The sequence below is a fragment of the Spermophilus citellus genome (genome assembly GCF_964194105.1).
Source record: "Spermophilus citellus genome assembly, chromosome: 13".
In the NCBI taxonomy this organism is placed as follows: domain Eukaryota; kingdom Metazoa; phylum Chordata; class Mammalia; order Rodentia; family Sciuridae; genus Spermophilus; species Spermophilus citellus.
Window position 1 is genome coordinate 12,424,124 of NC_138193.1, and position 25,307 is coordinate 12,449,430.

Genomic DNA, 25,307 nt, shown 5'->3' on the forward strand with positions numbered 1-25,307 from the left:
AAGGGACACCTACCCCGTGATCCAGCCAGGTACGCTAGGACAACCAGATAAGATCCTAGCGAGTCACAGTAGGCTGGGTTCTGCTGCTGCAGCAAGCCGCACTTCAGCAATGTGACCACCGAGGTCCCTCCCTCCAGTCCCTCCCTCCAGTCCCTCCCTCCAGGTCTCCAGTGCACTTTGGGCAACAGCATCCTCACTGAGGCTGCCCTGGGGGAAGGGGCAACAAGGCTCTGACGGCTCTGATGTCTCTGCACAGCCTCCTCCCATATCAAAGTGCAGAGGAATCACCTCCGCCCACCGCCTCAAGGCTGAGAGGTGGTGTCCAGCAAGCAGTACTGAGGACAGTCACAGACCGCCTCTGCAGGTCAGAATCCAAAGCCCTCCCTGTGTCCTCCTGGCTTTTACCCTCATCAGCATTTGCTCCCCTTCATGAAACCACTTGAGCAGCCACACTTTTCTGAAAACATGGAGCATAAAACCTGCCACCTCCCAGCTGAATGTCACCTTGTTTATCAGACCCACTGGGCAACAAGCTGTCCTTTAAAAGCTCTTTGGCCAGGGACCATTACATGAGTTCAAGGACCCACGGTCTATTTAACTCCCACTTTTGCTCTGGAGTGGTGGGGCCTCACTGTGGGCAGCACAGCCTGTTGCCTAGAATGGTCGGGAACTCCCTGGCTCCAGCCATCCTCCAGCCCTGGCCTCCCCAGTGGCTGGGACTGCAGGCGCCCATCCGTGCCCAGCTTATCCAACCATTATTGATGGAGTCTCTCTAAAGTATATCACAGACACTCGTACTTTTCCAAACAAAATAAAACACCAATAGCTTCATCGGATGGCCTGCCCCGCAGTGCTTGCCCTCCTGGGAGGTGACATTCAGGAGAATCACGAAAGACATGTATCTTGTGTTCTCAGCAGCGCTTCATTTCAATTTCCTGGCGATGTTGACGTGTTGCATGGCTCTCCACGGGGCCCCACCCCGGAAGCCAGAATCCACTTGGTCTCAAGCAGTGTAGGGCTGACACAGTCCTGCAGGTGGCTCTGGAATGAGAGCCTCTCTCAGCCTTAACACAGATTGCCACTCTGGGTGGCACACAACAGTGCTGAAGCTGCTGCAAACTCTGAGTGTCCCCTGGGCTGAGGAGACCATCACGAACTCCTTGCACACACCCAGTGCTTCACAGACCAAGCGCCTTCCAGGGGGCTGTCTGTGTAGAATGTATTCGTTTTGTAGGAAAAAAACAGAAGCTCACATAAGCGAATGAGAAGGATAAGACATAGAATCGGCTCGTCCAAGACGGTCTGGAGCTCTTACCACGCCCTCATCTGAGTGCCTGTGCTCACTAAGGGGTTAAAAATCCTCCAAGAGGTGGGTATATGTTTAAATGACCCTTCTTCCATGGCACTGAAGGTGACCTTCAAAACACACATGCCACCCACGTGGGACACCAGCTGACACCCAGGCATGCTGAGCAGGCATGCTGCATCTCTCTCTGACTTCAGGCAGGGGGCATTCCCACGCCAGGAGCCTGCCGTGTGCCCTGCTGCGAGGCCCTGCTGCAGGGCTGGGAGGAGGCCCTGCTCTCCCTCTGGTTATAGCCACAAAGAAAGCACCTTCTGTGAAGAGCCTCCGGTCTCTCCCACCTCCCTGTCCTCTGCCACTTCTCTGCATGTCCTTGGACCCTGGGGCAGCTGTCCCTCATGCCTGCACCTGGGAGCGGTACTACAGCAGAGATGAGCGAGCCAAGCCCCTGTGGCAGGAGGCACACCTACCGTCTGGGTCTTTGAAGGTCAGCGTGATGAACTTGCTGGCCACCATGAACATGAAAATCACCCAGAAGCACGCGGCCAGCAGGAGCCACTGCTGGTGCATGTTGTCAGCCGCCAGACACTCAAGGACTCTCCCTGGAAAACACAAGCAAGAGAGACCTCTGCCGCTCAGAGTAAATCGATTAAACCAAAGCGAGAAGAACGGGCAATTTCAATGATCAGAATCGATACAAATATATAAGTCTTTCCCTTTACGACATCGGGTATTGTGACTCTTTTGTACTTAATGGATAATATTGAAGGATCCATTTGATAATTAAATCAAATTTAAACATCCTAGCGGAAGATAGCATAGGCACAGGAGAGAATGCCAACCCTATTTGTTCTGGGAACCCAGGACAAGATTTTGCCTTTGCAGATTTGCCTCTGGACTCTGGTCTGGCTCAGGCTAATGTCACTGTGAGCTCCATGAGGGCGGGAAGCAGGGGAGTGGCAGGAGGCTTGCTGAGGACTAGCTCTTTGCTGGAGGCGATTCATGAAAGGTAGAAGCCATATCAAGACAGGCCACGTTTAAAGTCCTGCCTGGCCCGCAAGGTACGGTCACACCCAGAGCATCTGAAACAGCAAAGAAATAAACACCTGTGCCTCTCGCCAGGGGTCACTTGCCTGCAACGGTGTGTGAAGAACCTTGGGGGTGGGTGCTTTTCATGTTATCACAGCCCTGGAGTGATGCATGGGGTCCTCGGCCCGTCCCAGAAGTCACATTCTGCTGCAGGGGACATACAAAGAATCAGGAAGTCACTGCCAATTCTCAACAAGACAGAGAGAAAAAAAAATGTGTGTGTTTCATTTCTTCTTTAACAGTGTTTCTTCAAGCCAGATTGGACGGTTTAATGACGTTTCCCTGGGCTGGACTGGTTTCCCACTGAATGAGGCCAGCTGTCACCTCTGGGTAGAAGAACTAGTCCTCAACACAGTGCTGATGGCAGATGAGCCCAGAGACAGCTTCCCAACCCAGCTCGGACCCAGGGGAATAACCCTCCTCTCATCCCTGCATCTGCGTCCCCAAACCTCACTAGAGTCCAGCATCAAAAACCCAAATTCCCTCCTCAGTAACTACCAATGGTGATCTGGCTCCCCCTGAATACAGTCAGGGACAGGCAGCTCACCACCTACCCAGCTACCTGTGTCTTTACAGGGTGTCCGTGAGCCAGACCCAGTATGTTTCCTGTGGTCCCCTACTAGGGTTTCCAGAATAAATAAATTTAGAAAAGGATTCCAGTTAAGTTTAAATTTAAGGAAAATAGCAAATAACTTTTAAAGATATATCCCAAAATATCACACAGAATATACTCATGTAACTCATACAAAAAAAAAAACCCTTCTATTTTATTGTGGTCATGTAGCAGGCCCAGTGTGTTTCCTGGGGGTTCCCAAGCAGGGTTGCCAAATTAGACAAATAAAACTATGGGGTACCCAGTTAAGTTTAAATATCAGGTAAATAAACACATTCTTTTTAGTATAAGTATGTCCCAAGTACCACATGGGATATACTTACACTGAAAAAGTTACTTGCTATTTTCTGAAATTTGAATTTAACTGAGTGTTGCAGAATTTACCTGGTGACATTCTGCAGCAAGGGGCTTGCCAAGTCCCCTTCCAGCTGCCAGGGTCAGCTGCCCAGTCTCCAGAAAGTCTCCCTCTCCTCCCCCAATTCCTTACAGGGGAAACACAGCACAAACTAGAGAGTTCTACCGTGGTTCAAACCCCCGCTCCACCACTCACTAGCTCTGTGACAGCCCCCTCTCTGACACCTGGCCACAACCTCCCAGGGTGACTGTGATGCAGAGGACCAGCACCCACTGGTCTGTAGCCGAGCCTCAGTGGACCAGGCTGGCCAATGCCTGGGTGCTCTCTGTGAGCTTCTGGTTCAATCCATGTCCTTCCAAGCAGTGGTGTGGCCTGCCCCAAGAACAGAAAAGAAAGACAGACACTGGTCCCAGGTGACGACTCTGTTCCTTCTAGAGGAATAGAGGCTTAGACTGTGCCAGAGGACATGGGGCCCTGCAGTCTGAGTCCACTGAGCTCAGCCGAGACAAGGCCATGTGGAGGAGTCCATTCCAGGGGTCTTGGGGGGGTGCCCCATTGAGAAGCCCAGCTTTTCTAACAAGAGGACAATGTGGCTGGGGAAGAGTGCAGAGGGCAGAAACAAGCTCAAGTGGCTGTGGGTGACTCTGAACAGATGGCCTGGCTCTGGGGTGTGTGGCTCACATTCTTCTGGGGTACAAGCTGTGGATAAATGAACAGGGATGAGGGTACCACCCAGGTCTGCCTCCCACCACACACACACACACACACACACACACACACACGTGCTCACTGTACAGAGTAGGTGTTGAGGACTTTCAGCAATGCCCACTGTCATACCACTCTCTCACTTGTCCTGCGCCTTCCCTGTACACCTCCTAGGTGTCCCAGCCTGACCCCACCCCCCGCCTGCATGCTGGCTGGCTCTAGGGGCTTTTAGAGTTGAAGGATCTCAGCTTAGTGCAGTGGTGCACACCTATAATCCCAGCGACTTGGGAGGCTGAAGCAGAAGGATCAAAAGTTGAAGGCCAGCCTCAGCAGCTTAGAGAGACCCTGACTCAAAAAATAAAAAGAACGGGAGCTGTGGATCAGTGGTAGAATATTCCTGGGTTCAATCCCCAGTATTGGAAAAAGAAATTCTAGTCTTCTCTTTCCAATCTTCCAAAGTCTTTTCTAGTCTTCAGAGGGATCTGATTTGAGTCTGTCCACCCAGCTCCCTCAAGATGCAAGAGGGAGACAGGGAAAAAGAACCTGCCCTGAAACGCAGATGGCCTCCCCACTCTGCAGGAATCCAGGTGGCTTAGGGCAGGATTCCCACAGCGAGGCGTGAAACCCAGAGCAGTACTGTCCAGAGGCCGTTCTGCCTCCCCTGCCCTCGGCCAGGTCTGGGTGTGAGCTAGGCTGCTCCTTTCCCAGGGTGGCTGTGGGTTCCCGCAGAACGGCTCTCAGGGCCCAGGGCTCTCTTCTGTAGGATGAACAGCTACCTGCACATGCACCAGTGTGTACAGGCTCCCGGGAGCTGCACCTGGCATGTGCCCCCTCCACAACCACATGACTTACGGTGTCACCCAACGTGTCCCTTCAAGTGAAGCTTTCACTTTCTAAGAAGCTCAATTTCCATCTAGTGAGGAAGCCCTGTGCTTCCCAGTCGGGCTCCCTCCTTCCTCCCCGACCCTTTATGGCTCACAGGTAACTTCCCCTCCCTAGGATGGTTCCCAGGTAGTATGGGGACTCCAGTGGGGACTTAGGATGCTATGGTTTAGATATGATTTGTCCCCCAAAAGCTCATGCGTGAGTCAATGCAACAGGTGAAATGATGAGATTATCAAAGGTGTGACCCAATCAAAGGGTGACTCCGCTGAAATGGATTCGCTGGAGGTGAGCATAGGTAGGAAGGGTTGGCTGGAGGAAGCAGGTCACTGGGGGTGTGCCTCTGGGTTTATATTTTGGCCCTGGTGGGAAGAGCAGAGCTCTCTCACAGCCGGTCCCTCACTTGCTCTCTTCCTGGTGGCCATGTCCCTCCTGAGCTACTTCCCTCTGCCATGAGCTGCATGACCTCCAGCCCACAGCTACGGAGTGAGCTGACCATGGACTGGAACTTGAAAACTGAAGCAAGATAAACTTTTCCTCCTCTAGGTGTTTCTTGTCAGGTATTTTAGTCATACACACACACACACACACACACACACATACACACACACACACGCACACACAGGGACTAAAGCAGGATTTGGACAGCTTCACAGCACAAACCCCAGCCCCTGCTAACACTGGTCTCTTGAGAAGAACACTAGCATGGATCCTTACCAATGCCTCGTGACAGCCACCCAGGCCAGACTACTTCTGGCCAGTGACCCTGGGTCCCGCTGCAGGGATCTGAGTTTGGAAACCCAGGGTGAGCAGGCCGCTCGCCATTGCGTGGAAAACAGTGTCCGGCTTCATCATCTCTCTGTGGGTCCCAACACTCCTCTCCAGCACCTGGCCTGTCCACTCCTTCACAGAAGGCAGCCCAGCCCAAGTGCTCTCGCTGGGCGTGGTCAGCATCCCCCCAGGGAATGTGAGCTTCTGTGCCTGGCACTCAGGGAGCCACAGTCACTATTTCCTGATGACTACAGCCACCAGGCAACTTGTTCGGAAAACTGAATTGTCCACAGCCTGCCAAGCCTCTGCCCAGGGATTCCCAAACTTTATAAAGCATGAGGCTGCCTTATAGTCTCAAAATATTTCTCCTACCTCCACTTGAAGTGGTTACCTACTCACTGACTGAGGGGTTGAGAAATTATGGTGAAGCCCCAATTCTTTTATTATTTAAAATAAAACACATTAAAGCCAATTGTACAGATCTGAAGTGTCCAGAAATATTAATCCACAGAAAGGCAGCTGCAGGATTAAATGCATGATCTTATTTGCTAATAAAAATACATACACTGTATATGTGTGTGATTATGTGATTATGCACACGCACAACCACACATATGTAATGCACAGAATAAAATATTAAGAAGATAACGACCATGTGCACACTCCTATAATCCCAGTGGCTCGGGAGGCTGAGGCAGGATTGCAAGGTCAAAGCCAGCCTCGGCAAAAGCAACTCAGTGAGACCCTGTCTCTAAATAAAATACAAAATAGGGCTGGGGATGTGGCTCAGTGATCAAGTGCCCCTGAGTTCAATCCCCGGTACCAAAAAAAGAAAAAAAAAAAAAGATAAGGAGAGGTCATTTTTTTTTACACATTTTTGTATTCAAAAATATTTTGCAGTAAACAGATAACCTTCTCACAACAAAAACCAATAAAATATTTTAAGATGCCTCCTCTACCCATGTGCCCTGGTGCTATTATTTCTGTTTGGTTTTCCCGACCTCACTATTACTAACCACAGCTTCTTTGCCACTTCATGCCATATGGGAAAGGAGGAGAAATATTTTCTCGCCAGGAAAAAGTGTGGTGAGCAGGCAAAGCCAGGGTGTATCTGGATAGTTGGCAGATACATCTGTCTTCATTAGGTAATTTTATTTAGTTGCAAAAAAAGATTCAATTTTTAAAGCCAAAACTATAGAGAATAATGTAACAAACACCTGTTTACATACTCTCTGCTCCAATGGTTTTGCTGTGCTTTTTTTTTTTTTTTTTTTTTTAAGGAAACAGAGTGTCAGGAGGCGGCTGGGCTTTCAATGAGGGACACAGGACCTCTGGCAGAAGCAGCAGGCAGATTTTTCACTGTCTACATAACGGCCAGGTGGCCTGGGGAAGTGGGAAGGTGACTTTATCAGGCCTACAAGAAAACAGGACATGTGGCTGCTTTCCAGAGAGGCACAAGCAGGGCCCAGGCCTTCAAGTGCACAGTTTTGCTTAGTTTTTCTCCCATGATCTATAGTGAGAAAATTCACATATTCTACATGGACTCCAGTGAAAATCTGTCAAAGCAACCTGGTTAAAAATTTAGATAAACCAGGACTGGCTTTCAAGTCACGTGATGTGTGAGCCAATCAGAGAGCAGTGGGCAGAGGCAGCCTGGTCCCTCTCAGGACACCCACTGCCCTCAGGTAAGTCCCTTATCTCTACAGTTTACCACAAATGACCCTCAGTCATGAGCAGATGAACTGCATACAAGTTTAAGGACAAAGTCCACCATGAAATCCACTCGCCCAACAGTCAAGGTGTCAGGGATACACCACAGGGGGTGAGGTCCCACAGACACCCACAGTCCTTGTCCTTGTAGAGCTGGAACTCCAACAGAGAACCATGAGTCAGAGCATCTACCTGAGAAGCAGGGCACGGAGGTGTGGAAGGGGCACGGTGCTATGAGAAGAAAACAGGGGACATGATCCAGGCAGAGGTCAGGGACCGTGGTTGCCTTAGGAGGTAAGGGGGCCGGGTTCCAGGCCAGGACCAGGCCTGAGCAACTCAAGGAAGCCGAGTAGCTGGAGTTTCAGAGCACGGTCAAGGGCAAGGTAGCCCCTGGGGTCAGACAACACTGGGCCTGGCAGAGCTGAGTGGAATCGAGGTTTTCCTTGCATGTGATGAAAAGCCACTGAAAACTGTCTTACTGGAAAAGAAGGATGACAGTGATATGCTCTGATTGTAAAGTCTGATTTCAATTCCTCTGGCAGCACAGTCGAACCTGCAAAGGGCCAACGTCCACCCAGCAGTGGCCCACATCCACTCGCGGAGGAGGGTGCGTTCCGATCCGGCAGGGACCTGACCAGGTGTTCCACATCACCACATCACTGCCCAGGTCTCTCCAAGCCAGTCAAGAAACCAGTAAGCGCCACAGATGCTGCTATGGGGAAGAGGGCTGCGTCCAGCTAACCACGGTGTCATCCGCTGGAAGATGACATACATTCTGTGCTTCACATCTTCCTGATGGTGCCCAACTTGATGTCCACGGCGGTGGTTCCCAGTCCCGGTTTTATGTGAGAATCACCTGGCTAGTGTTTGAGAAATAGCAATGCCTTAGGCCCCAGGAACACCCCAGCCAAACACAAATCCCTGGAGGTGGCTCGCAGGCGGGTGGTAAAAGCTCTGCACGAGATTCCCAATGAGCAGCCTCCAGGGGAATGCAGGTCCCGGCCCCCAGCCTTCCCCAATTTTAATGCCAAGTAAATTCCCTGGGGATCTTGTTGAAGTGCAGATTCCAGGCTCCGAATAAGAGCCCCACTCTCCCACTACCTTCCTCTATTTTCAGGAGAATTGGCAGCGCCAGCTCAGCTTGTCAGAGAAGAGTCTAGTGACATCCTCCATCCCATGTGTTCCAAATAAACAGCATCGAGAGGTTTTATTAGAATCTAAGGCCTTCCATCAATGTCCCCATTTCACTCTCATTTCCAGCCCCCCCCCCATCTAAGGGTAACCATACTCTGTAGGATGTCTGACCTTGGGTGGGGAAAAACATCAAAATTTGCCCCATTTTCTAAGCAAAAAGAAAGGCATTATAAATTCACTTAGTCCTAGCTCCTCTAGGCCGGCTGGCTCTCTGCATTGTGTCCTTGAAGGTGGAAGTTCTCCATGGGGCTTGTCAGCCTCCCAGAATGATTCAGTGCAGGCTCCTGTCGTCCGTCTGCCAGGGGAATGGGCCTGAGAAGCCCAGGCCTTTCTCTCACAGCCAGGTGATAAATGGCCTTTAAAAAGCCTGACATTTTCTGTAATTAACTCCCCTTTGTTCAAGGAGCCAGGACAACTCCCACCGTGCCTCTTGCAGCTAACGGTGGTGGCAAACTTGAGCAGACCCATGTCCCCTCTGGTCACAGTATGCTGCCCCCTCAAAGAGCGCCCGAGGCCCCAGGAGGCAGCAGAATCCATCTTCAGAGTTTTCCCACTTCCAGTCGTTAAATGGGATTTCCACGGGTCAGGATATCAGGATCTGATACCAAGCCAGAGGGTCAAGATCTTTGCAAACCCGTGAGACAGAACCATTGGTTAATTACGGGAAAAGTCGGGTCAGGGAAGCAAGAATATAACTGAACCTACAAGAAGCCCTGATCTCTTTCCTCTCTCTCAAACAAAAGAAAACGGCACACATTTGACATGTTAGTAATTACTAACAGGCTTTGGTACTATGCCATCTTTTGACGCAAATCCTTCCTCCCCTGCGTTTTGAGAACGATACTTCGAATTCATTTTGCTCAGCTGCCAATAACATTCCTGCCAGGAATGAGCTTCTCCCTGCTTGGAGTTGTCATCCAGAAGCACGAAGCCTTTCCTTCAGTGAGAAAGAGGTAGATCCCACCTGCCACGCCCTACTCTCAATATGCATGCTGGCTTAGTAAAGGTTCTGCAAAGTCCTACAGTAACAAGCCCACTTAATTCTGCTTCAGCAGGTTTTTTTCAAAGGCCCTTCATTCATTTGGCAATATTCACCTAGTGCCTACTTTGCTGGGGACTGTCCTAGTTCCCCCTAGGACACAGCAACACACACACCCTGCTCTCAGCACTCCATCCTGAGGGAGGCCTCGAACAAACAGAGTGACTGATGCGTAGGACCACTGGAGCCAACTGAGGGGGGGGGGGTGAAGGTGAGGGCCCCCCCGGGGGGGGGGGGAGACGACATGGAGAAGAATGGAAAGAGGAAGGGAGAGAGCCTTGCAGAGCCCTTGGCAGAGAACATGGTTTGAATCCAGCCTGCCGGAGACAGGAAGGGAGAGATCCAGGGAGCAGTGTCTCAATGGCCCTTTGCTGAGATGGTCATCCCAGGATCTACCCCATCTCACACACACCCTGGGCATCGCAGGCCCAGCATTCAACTTTAAAACACACCCAGATGCTAAAGGAAACTCGAGCAAAACAACAACAACAACAAAAAAAACCAACCAGGTAATGCACAAGGTATCCTGAAAGGACTACCAAGGCAGAAAGGGTCCAGACCCGAGGACAAGCACAATGGGGACGTTTTACCATCAGCCATTATTTTGAACTGCAATGTATTACCCAATCCATAAAGTCACCAAATTCCACTGTAGCAAAGCACAGAAAGGCATGTGAATTTATAACAGAAAGTCCTATTACAATGAAGTATAGCAAATACCGGCACAGGGTTCACTGCACGCCAGGCACAGGCCTCAACAGGTATTAACGCACTCCAAGCTGAGGATGTGCTCCTATTATTATATTTAAGGAAACATTTCTATGTGTATGTACATATTCCTACTCAAGAGTTTTAAGTTCCTTAAAAATCTCTATGCAAGCAAGGAGGCAATAAGAATACTGAATGATAGAATCTCAAATAAGTGATGAGCTCACATTCTCCTTCCAGCATATTCTAAGGTGTGTGTGTGGGGGGTCACATTTGCTTGTAATTCCCTGCCTATTACTGTATAGATTAATTTTAAAAATAATAAGCATCATTAAAAGTTGGTAGGTCCACTTTCTTAACATTTGGTTTACACTTGGAAAACAGTTTACTACTTGGATTATTCAAGGGTATTTTGCAAAACAGGTCTCTTACAAAGCAGGTGATATTTGGATTTCTTAGTAAATGAATCAATATTGTAAATACTTATTTAAAATAGTTGTTTAGAAGTCTTCCATGTAACCAAGTATGACAAATGAAACATGTCTGTAACAAAAAAAATCAAATACTACTCTACCTGTTTTACATGTTTCATATGGGGTAAAGGATTCCTGTACAAAATGATTGATTATTACAACGTGAGATGTTCTCTGGATGCTATAGCATCTGGCAGATTCTAGACAAATGTCATCCCATGAATGAATAACTGGAAACAGGCCAAACTCATGGAATTAGATTACAGACTTAATTGAGTTAGCTGGCAAAATAAACATACAACTGCCTTGATTCCAAAAACTCAATGCAAAAATTAAAAGCAACTTCGTGTTAACACAGCTTTAAAGGCTAAGCTTCATATACGCTCATCCACATGATTCCAGACCTGCATAAGAAGAAAACTGACTCTCTTGGTTCTGCAATCTCTTAAGGTCCTGCATTCGCCAATCTCCCCTGACTCTATTTCTGCCTCTCTCCACCCTTTTTACTGCACAACCTCCTCAAGCTCTAGAAAATAATCTGAATATAAAACTGTAAATGGCCCAGGATATTTACAAATTCTAGTCCCTGTACAGTTTTGCAAGCACTCTTATTTTCATTCCAGGGAAGAAGAGAATTTTTCTCTCGGGTATTTAAGATTCTATTCTTCAGGGTCAAGAGCAAAGATGGAAAAAGGAATTTTCTTTTCATCTTGCAATTCCAATGCTGAGCCAAGATGGACTGAGTCCCAGATATACTAAGGGGTCTGTGTGTGGGTTGGGGTGGAATGGAGGGGTATTTCTCTCCTCTTTTCTTTTTTAACCCAGCCACCTAAAAGGACAAGTGAGTGAGTGGTGACCAACAAGACAAAGGTCTGAGCTGCCTAATTTTAAGAATGTCTGAGACATTTCTCACTCTGGCAGTTAAAACCGACCAGTGCAATAATCCAACTCCTCATGGCCCAAAGCCCCAGATTTTGGGTGTTTCAGACAAATAAACCTTTGTGACAGTGCCACTTAGCTAACCAAAACCTGGCTGCACCTCTTTCTATGCATTGCCCAGCCCTCTCTTGCCTTTAGCAAAAACTTGGAGAACAAAATACGACAGCTTTTGGAAAACCTGGTTCATCTTCCCAGCCAGAAGTGCAGAAATTGATGCCTCAACCTCCAACTTCTGACAGGCCTCTCCACTGTCAAAGTCAGAGGCTGGGAGCGCTCTGAAGCCCGTCTGTCAGGGCGCGTGCATGTGCATTTCCAACCCATCCTTCCCCTGGTGCCCGCCTGAGCCGCTGCGCTAGATGGTGCACTTGGGGAAGGTTGCCCAGGTTCCTTCCTCCCTGCCTTCTCTCTCAGCATGCTCCTCAGACCCAGGTGGGGCATTCTCCTCTCCTTTCTACCCCCAATGACACATGCAAATTCTCAGCTAGGGATAAAAGAAGTGAATGCAATGTGGTCCAACTCTCAGTAATGCCGCCCATCCAGCATCCAGCACCAGGACGCCGCCTTATTGCATAATTAAGTGATGAAGGCTCTACGGTGAATTCCTCCAACTAGGGGGTCCTTCGGTCGCCAAAACACCCTGGGACGTGGCTCGCCAAAAACAAAACAAGAAAAAGAAAAAAAGACCCGGTTCGCCCCTTGTTCCATCCACCCCGGAGAGAAGGAGGGGGTCCGCGGTGCCGCGAGACCCAGCCTCCCTGCGGGTCCCCGAGCTCACCCTCCGTGGAGCCGGCGCTCGATGGAGTCCTCAGGCTCCTCCTCGGCCCCGAAGGCTCCTCTCCGGCCTCGCCAGGCCTGCGGGTCAGCACGCGGGGTCCAGGCGCCCCGGGAACGCGGAGGCCCGCCCCGCCCCAGGCCTCCGCGCCGCCGCCGGCGCCCAGCCGGGCCCTGGGATGTGGCGGCGGCGGCAGCGCCGGAAAAAGGAAGCCGGGTGCGCGACGCTGGCTCCGGGGGGGCGAGGCCGCCGCCGCCGACCGCGGCCTCCGTGCCCGCCCGGCCGTGCGCGCCCCCGCCTGCGCGCGCCCCCGCCGCCCTGCCCCGTGCGCGCGCCTTGAGAGCCGCGGGGTGGCGGCGGCAGTGGCGGGGACCCCGGGCTCTGGCCCTGCCCCCGCCCGCGCTCGCGCCTCCCTGCCTGGGGCTGCAAAGGCAGAGGGACGCGGACGGCCCAGCGCGTCCCGCCGGGTCTCCATGCAGACAGCAAAGAAAATGCCAAACATAGAAAAAGGCAGAAAATAGATTTTTTTTTTTAAATTTTAAACTTGGATGAAAAGGCAAGTTACCTGAGTCGGGATACTGCACAAACCTCTATTATCTGTCCTTGGTTTCTTCTCGTGCAGGTATGACAAGTATTACAGGGTCTTAATAACCCTGCTTAAGAAGTGGCTTAAGGCGAGGTGGTGCAGACTTGTAAATCCAGCCACTCTCTGGAGGCTGAAGTCAGGAGGATTACAAATTTGAGGCCAGCCTGGGCAATTTAGCTAGACCCTGCCTCAAAATTAAAAGGGAGGAAAAAAAGGAGGGGAGGGGTCTAGAAATGTAGGTCAGTGGTAGTCCCTAGTACTGCCTAAAACAAATAAACAAAGCCCATCAAGCACTGCCTTGATTCTAGGCCTGGCCTCTGGTTCAGGTTTAGTGGATAACGTCAAACATTATCCAAGCTGTTAATTTGCTGTAAGATGACTTTTACAGGTTTGGTGCTGATAGCTGATTCCACTTGTCTTTGCAAGTAGTACCCATGAATTCGGCTCCTTAGTTTCTAAGAACACCTGTTTCCATTATATCCTGTTCAAAATTCACTGTTGCCCCAAAAGAAGGGCTATAGATCCCTTCCTAAAAGGGAAACGGGGTACTCAGGAACATACAGAAATGAGTGCTTTAAAATCTTTGAACCCACTTCTATGTCAGAGGCTCAGAAACTAGTTTTTCCCTTCCTGGATGTGTTGTTTTCTGGGTAGTGACTTTTCTAGTAGTCAGTAGAGAGTAGGTGACTCTACTCTCTAGAATCAAGTGAAAACTCAACTTTCTCTCCAGCTACATCTAAGGTAACACAGGGGTCCTTGGAAGAAATCTGGATCATATTAAAGGAGCCAAATGATGAGCCTCTTTGTCCCATCCACCTTCATCTTCTGCAAGGGGACATTGGTAAGAGTTCTGGTTGGTCTCGTAGCTTCCCTCTCTGGGGATGATTCGGGCATTCCCTTATCCAGGGTTCCTCCTGCTTGCAAAGTTCCTACTGGTTTGGCTCCATCTTTGCTGAGAGCTATTGGGTCCTAGCTGGGGGAGGAGGCACTCACTGGTGATGGCTTATATCTTCCTCTTGATTGCCTTGAGTGAATTGGAGGGTGAGAGGCAGCCGGGCAGTCGGTCTCCTCATCCTTTTCTCTTTTCTTCAGCCACATCTTGGTTGTTGAAAACCTTAAAGGCAATCTCCACCAGTTGAGAAAGGTTAGCCTCAAGTCCTCTGGCCAATTTTTTGTAGTTTTCTCTGAATATCAAGAGTACTCTGAGACTCAATTGTCAGGTTATAGTAGATTCACAAATAACAACTGATAAAGGCCTGAACGGTTTACAGTCCTATGGAGTGACCCATTAACCTGCAGAAATGGGAAAGGCCTTAGGATCTGAGAGCCTGGCGAAAAATCAGTTCAAGAAGTTTTGGGGATTACAGTCCTGAGGAAGGTAAATGCATTTGGTTTTGAACTAACCTACATGTTTGTTAACCATCTAATGATCCCTATTTAGCAAGTAGATAAAAGGGATCTATCTACTCACAAATGAATGCACACATAGAATTTTCATCAAGCTTTCAAGCAACCGGGTTTTTCGATTTTTTTTGTTTTTTGCTATCGCTGTTGGTTACTTCATTAATGAGTAAATGTAACATGGCCAGGGCTCCCTGTTTGAAACTTTCCTTTTAAACACCATTGCAAACCATCATGGTTTAAACATGGCAGGGCCGTCCTCCTGGTTTTTTTTGGCCTCCCCATTCAGAAAATGTTAATGGAGCCCTCTCTTTGGGATCGAGGTTGAGATGAGAGGCTTGGTTTCTCTTTGAAGATGTGACTAGACAAACATGCATGGGAGAAAAGCAATAAGTAAATTTGAGTTTTAGATGTGTCGTAACATATTATTCAGGGTGTAAGGATCCAACTCTGGGAATCCGATGTTGTAGATTCAGATCCTTATTGTGAACTGAAGTTCTGTGAAGAAGCTGCATCTGTGTTGTAAGATCCTGAAGACGGTTTGACCTTGAATGACTAGATCATGGTGACTGTGGAGAGATGAAATGTTGGGAACCAAATCATCTTGGGCTGTTGTAATTCTTTGATACCCTTTTCTTTCCACCTCTGTACCCGATCTAACATCCTCTGATTGCCAGGTAAAGCTCTTGGAATGTCCTGCGGAGCCTAGTAGACATCTAGCCTCCACCAACCCCAAAGCTAAGCATGCTGAAAGGTAATGTCTGCAGCCTGTCGAAAGGATTTCCTGGCTGTTCTGAAGCCCACCTGGCTAATGCCCCCATCAGTGCATTTATTGCACATTCAGTAAATACATTGATTTTCTTTGGTTCTATGGCTATAAAGGTTCACAAAACCCCTTCCTCGGTGGAATATGTTATTCATGGCAACTTGAATCCATGTTCCCGGGCCATCAACATTCATATTTGGCTCCAAATGAACTGACTTTGAAAATTTCCTTTAAGGCAGAGTTGTTACTTTTTGTTGACATTATTCACCACAAATAGTAAAAATATCTGCTTTAGACTTAAATGGAAGGAGAATCGTTTCTAATATAGGGGTTCTCAAAGCTTGAACATGACACCTCCCCTGGGGGTCTCTAGGATACTTTAGGGGGGTCTGAATGACAAAACTGTTTTCATAATATCACCAGAATGATTTTTGGTCTCTTTCCTGTTTAGATATTTGCTCTGATGGCACAAAGGAATGGCAGGTGAAACCAATCACACTTAGCAACAATCTCAGAAGCAAAACAGGGTTAGGAATGTCTCTTGTCCTTGGGAGGCAACTCTGGGTGGGCCCATGGCTAGCTTCACAGGGGAACTTATTGCCCAAGTTTGATTAGAAGCCTGGAATTTTCAGCCTGTTCTCTGGGAAGGGGAGAGGGACTGGAAGCTGAGTTAATAGGCCATGCCTACAGAAGGAACCTTCCATGAAAAACCTCTAACAGGAGGGTCTGGAGAGCTTCCAGGCTGGTCAACGCATCGAGGACGTACACATGGCAGGAGCATGTGGTGGGACATCATTGCACACGTGGCAGGAAGCAAAGACAGAGAGCGGACTGGGGGGTGGGGGTCCAATATCCCCTTTAAGGGTGCAGCTTCCTTCCACTGGGGTCCACCTCCTGAAGGTTGTGCCATTTCCCAACAGTGCCATGGGCTAGGGGCTGGCTGAGCTTTTAATTCATGGGCCTTTAGGGAGACGTTTAAGATCCAAACTAAAGCATCACATGAGCTGTAAAGGGTAACAGTACCTGGACCACTGGCCTCCTTGCTCATGCAGTCTCCTCTCAGGGAGAGCAGTCATTCAGGCCAACTGGAGGTTTCTTTAAGAAGCAGTTTGGTGAATGACTCTGTAGCTACTATGGATCCAACAAAATTGCACCCAGAGAATGCAAATCCAGTTCCTTTCTGAGACCACTGAAAATTGGCTCGTGGTTCCCTCAGTGTGTGTGTAAGGGAAAGTTTACCAGAGTTGAAAAGAGATTTGTCCCCGTGAAGGCCACAAAAGAGCCATGGTGTGATGGCAACAGCAGGCATCTGTGGAGAGCCAGTGCTGTGTGATGTCAAGTTAGAGGACAGTTTTCAGTAGACGGAGAGTTAGAGGCAGGAATGACAGAAACCCACACAAGTCAATTCTTCTTTCCTGTTTACAGATGGCCACGCCTTTCAAAGATTTTTTAGGCCTCTAATGGAAAACCTCTACTGTGTTTATTAGGGTCTCTGTGGGGGCTTTCTGCTTGTTAGACACTTTTAAATTAGCTGAGATACGACAGGGCTGCACACCTGGAGAAATTCACTAACAGCACTTATTTCATATTTTAAGGTCTAAGAAGCATTTTCAAGAACCTGCAGTTTGAGATGTTGAAAACATATTTAAAAAATTACTAAAACCCTTAAACTGGAGTAACCCAAAGAGGTGCTGAACCCCCACGGTGGAAAGCAACTGCTGACACCACCACTAACAGGACAGACCATATTCCCAATGTCATTAGCGAAGGACTCGAAATTCTATCAGAAGCAAGGTGACTGCTCCTGGGAGTGGGTTCTGGCCAGTTAGAAGTGCACAGGTGGGATCTAAGCCACACCTGGGGCTTAAGAACATGTGACCCTGGCATTTTCTTCCCCTGATGTGGGCCAGGTGTTCCAAAAGACAGACCCAGCTGTGAACCTTGAGTCACCATTTGGAGGAAAGTTGTATTATCTTTGTCGAGTGAGATGAGTAAGTAATCAATATCCATTGTGTTTTGCCAAGGATAGTTGAGAGTATATGACTTCAATAGGACAGCACGCCCTAACACAGTACTCAGGTTCTGTGGGACGGACACTGGACTAAAAGTCACTTCAGTTCTAGGACACTTCAGTTCTAGGACACTGGACTGTAAGACCTGGCTGATAGCCAAGCATTTTGATGGTCAAGAATGGCAGTTTGGGGCTGGGATTGTGGCTCAGTGGTAGAGCACTCACCTTGCATGTGTGAGGCCCTGGGCTCCATCCTCAGCACCACAGAAAAATTAATAAAATATTAAAATAAAGGCATTAAAAAAAGAACAGCAGTTTTGATGATTCACCTGATATTTCATATGACCTCTGTGACCAGCTTTCTATTACAAAAAACACCTGAGGTAACCAACTTATAGAGACAGATTTATCTTAGCTTACGGTTTTGGAGATTCTGGTCCATGACTGGTTGACCCCATTGCTGTGGGGCCTGAGGTAAGGCAGCATGGTGTGGGTGAATGGTAGAGCAAAACCACTCCGTCTTGAGCCAGGGAGCAAAAGAGAAGCGGAAGGGGCTGGGGCCAACAATCCCGTTGGGGGGCTGACCCCCAATAACCTAAGTGTCTCCCAATAGGCCCCGCCTCTTAAAGCGCCATTCCTAAACAATGCCACTCTAGGGTCCCAGCCTTTAACAGATGGGCTCTTGAGAGGCAGCCAGGATCCAAATCATAGCACCAGCCAAGTTTGTTGGCTAATCCACTAACCTCATCTGGATCTCATTTTTCTTACCCATAAAAATCAGGCTTAATAAATATGCATGGAATACCTGACCCAAACAGCAGAATATGCATTCTTCTCAAGAACAAATAAACATTCTCCATAATATATATGTGCCATGTGCTAAGCCATGCCCAGGAAATTCCCATATATATGAAAATTAAACAGCATATTTTTGAAGAACCAACAAGTCAAAGAAAAAAAATCACAAGTGAAATTGGAAAACATTTTCCAATGAACAAAAATGAAAACACAACATATTAAAACTTATAGGATGTACTGAACTCAGTGTTCAGACATTTATACCTATAAATGCCAAAAAGGCAAAGAAAGAAAGCAACCCTCAAATGTAAGCCAATCTTTTAACCTAAGAAACTAGAAAAAGAAGAGCAAACTGAACCCAAAGCAAGAAGAAATAAAATATTAAAGACGAACAGCTGGGTACAGTGGCACTAACCTGTAATCCCAGCAGCTCGGGAGACAGAGGCAGGAGAATCGCGAGTTCAAAGCCAGCCTCAACAAAAGCGAGGCACTAAGCAATTCACTGAGACCCTGTCTCTAAATAAAATAAGAAATAGGGTTGAGGGTGTGGCTCAGTGATCGAGTGCCCCTGGGTTCAATCCATAGTACCCCCTCGACAAAAATAAAGACTAATAATGACATATGACAGAGAAAATAGAGAAGAATCACCGAAACAAAAAGTGGATTCTTTGAAACGGGTATACTCTTTTGTAGACTGACCAAGAAAACAGAGAGAGGAATCAAATCACTAAAATCAGGAATACTATAGTGAATACTCTTGCAAATCTTACATAAATAAAAAGGATTATAAGAAAACAGTGGAATGGACAGAATCCTGAACAGACACAAACTACTGAAATTAACTTAAGAAGAAACAGAAAAAATGAATTGATCCTAATTAATAAGATTAAATTGGTAAAATTTTAAGCTTCCCAGAGGGAAAAAAAAAAAAACAGGCTCAGCTGACCTCATTATTGTATTTTACCAAAAATTTAAAGAAGAATGAATTTAGCCAATCTACACAAACTTAGGCTAGACAGTATTTCTTAGGTATGGCACCAAAAGCAGGAACAAGTGAAAAGAGAGGCTAGACTTCATTAAAATGGAAGAATGCTGTGCTTGAAAGACGCTGTCTTCACACATTTTCCATTGCTGTAAGTAAATACCATAGATCTGGAAAGTTATAAAGAATAGAGGTGCAGGGGCTGGGATTGTGGCTCAGTGATAGAGCGCTCGCCTAGCACGTTCGAGGCCCTGGGTTCAATCTTTAGCACCACATAAAAACAAATAAAGGTATTGTGTCCAACTACAACTAAAAATAAAAAATATAAAAAAACATGGGGGAAAGGATCTGCATATAATTTCTCTAAAAACATACAAATGCCCAATAAACACATGGAAAGATGCTCGCCCTTATTAATCATTAAGGAGATGTAAATCAAAATCCCAAATGAGCTGCCACTTCATATGTATTAGGATGGCTATCTACAAAAGCAAAACAACAAAAAAAGCAGAAATAATTCTTGACAAGTTGTGGAAAAATAGAACCCTCATCCTGGTGAAATTGTTCTGGACAAATTTTAAATATCTTTTCAAAATGCTTAACATAGAGTTTCCATAAGACCCAATAATTTACTCCTAGGTCTGTATTCCAGAGAAATGAAGAGAAGCTGATGCAAAAACTAATGAATGTAGACATCATTGTTCATGGTTGCTAAAGGTGAAAATTAATGTCCACCAAGGGGATGAGCAAAATTTAAACAGTGGTATATCCATTATCCATCTAGTGGGATATTATTGGGCAATAAAAAAAGGAATGAAGTACTGATCTGTGCTAAAACATGGATGGGCCTCAGAAAGGGGAATTTCATGTAACATGAAATTGCATCTCAGTAAAGGTATTAATGAAAGGTGGGTATGTAGCAACTTGAAGAAATGCCCTCAATGTGATGGTTAATTTCATGAGTGAATTTTTCTAGGATAAGGAATTTCCAGATATTTGGCAAAATATTACTCTGGGTATTTCTGGAAGAGAGTAGCATTTGAATCAACAAACTGGTAAAAAGATCCGTTCTCATCTATGTGGGCCAATGTCGCCCAATCCTTTGAGGGCCTGAATAGAACACAAGAGCTGACACAGGGTGGTTTCTTGAGCTGAGACATCCGTCACCTTCCTGCCCTTGGACACTGGAGCTCCTGGCTCTCAAGCTTTGGACTCCTGATAAATTATACCACTGGTTTTCCTGGGTCTCCAGCTTGCAGACTGCAGATGGCGGGACTTCCCAGCCTCTTCAATTGCATGAGTCAATTCTGATAATAAATTTCTAGGTCTCTGTTTCTGGTACATGCACATTTTACTGTGTGTGCACTTAGTTGTGCATACCTCTGGCTTTGTTGTAGACTTTGGAAAATCAGTTAATTTCTGGGCCCAAAATTTTCTCCCTCCCTCCCTCCCTCCCTCCCTCCCTTCCTTCCTTCCTTCCTTTCTTCCTTCCTTTCTTTCTTGGAATTGAACCCAGCACTGCCCAAACACTGAGACACATCCCCAGCCCCTTTTTATATTTTATTTAGAGGCAGAGTTTTGATGAGTTGCTCAGGGCCTTGCTAAGTTGCTGAGGCTGGCCTTGAACTTGTTATCCTCCTGCCTCCTGAGCGGCTGGGATTCATCTCTCTTTTATTATTGAGTTCACATAACTCGGAAAAATGTTTCCATCTCAGATAAGACTTATTAATAGCAAAGCGTGAAGGGATCGTAAGTGTCAAAGAGTGACAAGCTCCTGCTCTATTACTGTTGAAGGTTGTTCTAAGGTCATTGTCAGAACAGCTCTACATCAAACGGAAAGTTGGAAACTCTTCATGCATCGGCTCTATTTCCTTCACTGTTCTCTTGTGATAATTAACTGCAATACAGGTGCATTGAATCTTCAGACCACAAGGAGACCTCTTGGAGTCTGTAAAGAAAATGCAGATGGGTGGGCCCTGTCTCCTTTGATGATCTTCCTCGAGCCTGCTCACCCTGATGTTGAAAAGATCCCCAGATGATTTCAGTGAGAGTCAGTTTAGGGAAAACTGATTTAATCAGAGCCTCAGATGACTGGATATTCTCAGTGCTCACATGCCGCTGACTGTAAGAGCCTAAATAATTTAGGAACAGTTCTGTATAAACTGGGCAGAGAAACGCTTCAGTAATTGTACTGAAACTCATTTTGCTGGGGGAACGTGGTCCTCGTGTTTTCTTGCGGTTACATTACTTTTCTACTTTAGGGCCACATTCAAAGCTTCAGCCTAAGTCCTCTTTGTTCTCAGAGTCTAAAGACTGACCCATTCCCTGGCAGTAACACACAGTGTCGTGGAAACAAGTGGCCATTAGTAACCTGAGTGCAAGGTCCCCATGGCTTGGGAGTTTTCAGGATGGAGACAGGGATTCTGAAGCACATAAAAGAGTTTCAGTATTTTATCTGTGTTTTTCATTTGATCAAAGCGATTTTGTTTCTCCCACCACCTCCTCATCGGGCCACATTACTGGATGTTCCAAAGCTCTTCTTCAAAGCCGGCCGGAGGATTTTGACAGAGAAATCCAGGCCAGAGCAACAGAGCAAAGTATGTCCTGGCTCTCATCATCCCTCTGAGCTTTGGAAATTCTGTGGTAGAAGAGGTTTGATCATTATCCCTGCCTTTAAGCTGCTATGATTTGTATACCCAAAGACAGTGTCACTGCTGCACCGTCATCATCAGCCTTTCCACTGTTGAAAATTAGGAACTCAAGTTCAAGTTGAAGTTCAACCACATACGGGGTCACCAAGGTAATTTACTTGAGGTGACTGTGGGATGCCGGTGCCTTGCCTGCATGAGTGAGTTTGAATATGTTTAGGCAGTGACAGCCACAGGACAGTCTCTCTGTCTTCTGCTGGCTGGCAAGTTAATTTTGCTATTAATTTTAAGAGGCAAACCGATCTAGGTCACACGCAGTTTCTTGGAAGCGTCAAAGTAAAGAATGTTTGAAAAGGGGACAGTACTCAGAGCCTCTACTGAAACTCTCTATTAAAAGCTGCTAATGACGGGATTCATTCATTCACAGACATTTATCCAATGGTTATGACACACCATGTATTGCACAAGGGGCTGGTGACCCATAGATGAAAACCAATACTAATAACAACAAACGCCTATAGAGGGATTGCTAAATGCAAGCAGCAATTTTTTCAAATCGCAGAAAGCTGTTGTTAATGGGTCACGAAATCAATTTAGGGCTTCGAAACCGGCACTTGAATTAATAGAAGAGAACTGAATTGGAAATGACAAAGTGCTTCCTTCCTATGGAGGGTAACGATCATTTCATGAACCTTTCATTTCGTATACACACACACACACACACACACACACACACACACACCTACATGTACAGGGTCACCATATAACATGTGTCTCACACTGTTTGGATCAAAATGATATACCTAGCCTAGTTATCTCATTAGATAGAAGCCAGCTTGTCACAAGTTATGAAGGATTCATTTCTGTTTTCTGTAAAAATATCAGGATGTCTGTAGGGCCTGGCCATTAGTTGATGTTGTAAAGCTGATTGGAATGCCTGCGCGTGCCCTGAACTCACCCAGGTCCGGTTTTCCCTGACCAGATAACAACCCTTTCCTAAACCTTAGTGACGCCTCATAAATTCTGGCCTTCCCTGGCTGGATAACGACCCTCTCTGAGTCTCTAAGATCTCCATAAATTCTGATGCTGGGGCCAGCAAAAATGTAAACTTGTGTTATGCTCCTCAGAGTGTTGTTTCTGTAACCCCCCTTTGTGTAACTTTTTGGGCTATAAAACTGGGCCACAAAGAAGCCTCGGGGCTGTCCTTGGCTCCCAGGATTTTGAGGGGCAAGGCAGCCCGGCCGGTCGAAATAATAAGCTTGCTTTAATTTGATTTTAATTGGAGTCAGTGGTCTTTTCTTGCGTCGTGGTCTAACAAAAATAATTTTAAAACCAATGACCTAGAACATTATTACGGGAATCATTAACATGCATTTTTTCACATTTTTTACTCTTCTCAAACCAATGTGCACATTATAAGAAAATATGAATATTTCTCCCAAACACAGAAAACTCTTCAGTAAAAGAATAGCAAATTGAATTCTGAAGTGTCTAGTAATGATGATGCATCATGGCCAAGTAGAATTTATTCCAGATATTGAATAAAATAATGAGCTATTATGAATAACGCTAGGCAAATGATGTTGGAAAACTTAGACAAAAGGCAACATTCCCCCAAAACATGGTGTATCAAAATTTACACAAGAGAAAATAAAAAAAATCTGACTACCCTTCTATCTTTTCAATGCATTGAATTCATAAGTAAATATTTTTGCACAGAAAATTCCAGCAATAGACTTCCTAGTCTCATCTCCGAACACATAAGAGAGAGATAATATTCATCTTACAGAATCTCTACCTACCTCACACGGTTGATAGGAGGACCAAAGGACAGTATAATGTAATCCATCTCTTTGGATTTTATCTGTACCCATTCAGGCCATCTGGGAGTAAAGCTAATTTTACTTTTTCTTCTCACTGACATGGTGACAATGTATAAGTCTTTTCCTTGTTCACTCAGTTACTATGGTATAAGCTATTTTTGCGTCTTTGTTTTTGCTTTGGGGTTTTGCTTATTTTCAGGTGACCGTCATCAAATTATGGAAATTCTCTTCTGTGTCGTATTTGCCAAGAATTTTATTCAGAGTGGGCATTGGAAGCTGGTGGTGGAGGGGTGGGCACAGTTGCCACTCAACAGTGGGTAAGAATTTTATTCAATGCTTTTTCCACCTCCTCTGAGATGATCACACGATCCTGCCCTACATACTTTCAATGTGAATTATATTGATCACTTTTCAAATATTAAACCCCTCCTTCCATTCCTGGAATAAATTCTGCTTGGTCATGATGCATTATAATTAATATCACTGAATTAATTTGCTCTTGTTTTACCTTAGAATTTTTCTGTGTCTTGGGGAGCTATTCATCTATAGTTCTCTTTTCTTGTATAGTTCTTCTCTTCTTGCAATGTGAGATGCATATTTCTTTGAGAGGAGTTAAAAATGTGAAAAAATAAATCTTGATGTCTTTTAAAAATATGAACTATTGAATGTTATTTGTTCTTAGTGGCTTAGTATTTGGGAAAATATGAAAATAATAATCATCCTCCTTCATCTTAATAAATAACACTCAAAGTATTCAAACATTCCAGAAAATGGAGATGCCACACATTATAACCAGAACAGCCCATTATTAAGATGATCAATCAATCAGAATCATAGACTTTTACATATAAAAAAGTACTTTTCCAGTAACACTACTCGGAAGCCCAGTTACATTTGCATGAACAGTTTATCATGCAAAACGGATCTTTTCCCCAGAAACCTGAAAGAAAACAAGAGTTTTTTTTTTTTTCTTCCTGCGATACCTTATGTAGTTAGTAGGACCTTGAGGCTAAGCACAGGAGCTCCCGAAGCCCTGGGAGAAGAGACAAGCCCAGGACACTTAAATCTTGCAACATGGAATGGCCAGAGAACAGGAGTTTTGGCCTATGAAAAGGCAGAACTGGTGATGTTTTTCCTCTTCTGGGTCATCTGATGCAGTGTGGAAGCTCCTTAAAGATTAATTTTACCTCCTGCTACTGATGTTTTTCGGGGTTAGAGGTATACTGGGGATTGAACTCAGGGCATTTGCCCACTGAGCCACATCCCCAGCCTGTTTTTGTATTTTATTTAGAGACAGGGTCTCACTGAGTTACTTAGCTGAGGCTTAACTTTTGCTGAGGCTGGCTTTGCACCCATGATCCTCCTGCCTCAGCCTCCCAAGCAGCTGGAATTACAGGCTTGTGCCATGGCATCAAGCCTGCTACTGACATTTCTTGACTTGTGGCACATAATAGGTTGAAATTCTAGTTAGTTGAAGTACCAGATTTTTCAGGAAGGAGTTGAAGTTGTTAGAAAATTTGCTTCAGCAGCCTTAACATTTTGCATATCCCTTGACTCAGCAAGTCCTTATCGAGGGACTGTATTCTAAGGAAATAACTGTTTTTAATGTGTGAAGGTTTAGTATTAGGATGTCCACAATAATATTTCTTATAATTCTATAAAAATTGCAAGAAGCCTAAAAAGTTATAAATTAGGTAATAGTTTATTACATCAGAATATGATTAGGTAGAAATGTGATG

At 46.1% G+C, this 25,307-nt stretch overlaps 1 protein-coding gene across 2 annotated transcripts in view; it reads right to left on the minus strand.

Annotated features, from left to right (window-relative positions):
* The window catches only part of CHST10 (carbohydrate sulfotransferase 10), a 29,885-nt gene extending 17,034 nt beyond the window's left edge, over positions 1-12,851 (minus strand). The window contains exons 1-3 of one of the 2 annotated variants that reach the window (XM_081265192.1): positions 12,557-12,851; positions 2,433-2,539; positions 1,774-1,901 (exon numbers count right to left, since the gene is read on the minus strand). In XM_081265192.1, the coding sequence (XP_081121318.1) occupies positions 1,774-1,901; positions 2,433-2,479 (175 nt within the window). In that variant the 5' untranslated portion in view covers positions 2,480-2,539; positions 12,557-12,851. Of the gene's footprint in view, positions 1-1,773; positions 1,906-2,432; positions 2,540-12,556 lie in introns of both variants that reach the window. The other variant, XM_081265191.1, reaches the window with a different exon arrangement.
* Between the last annotated feature and the right edge of the window lie 12,456 nt (positions 12,852-25,307).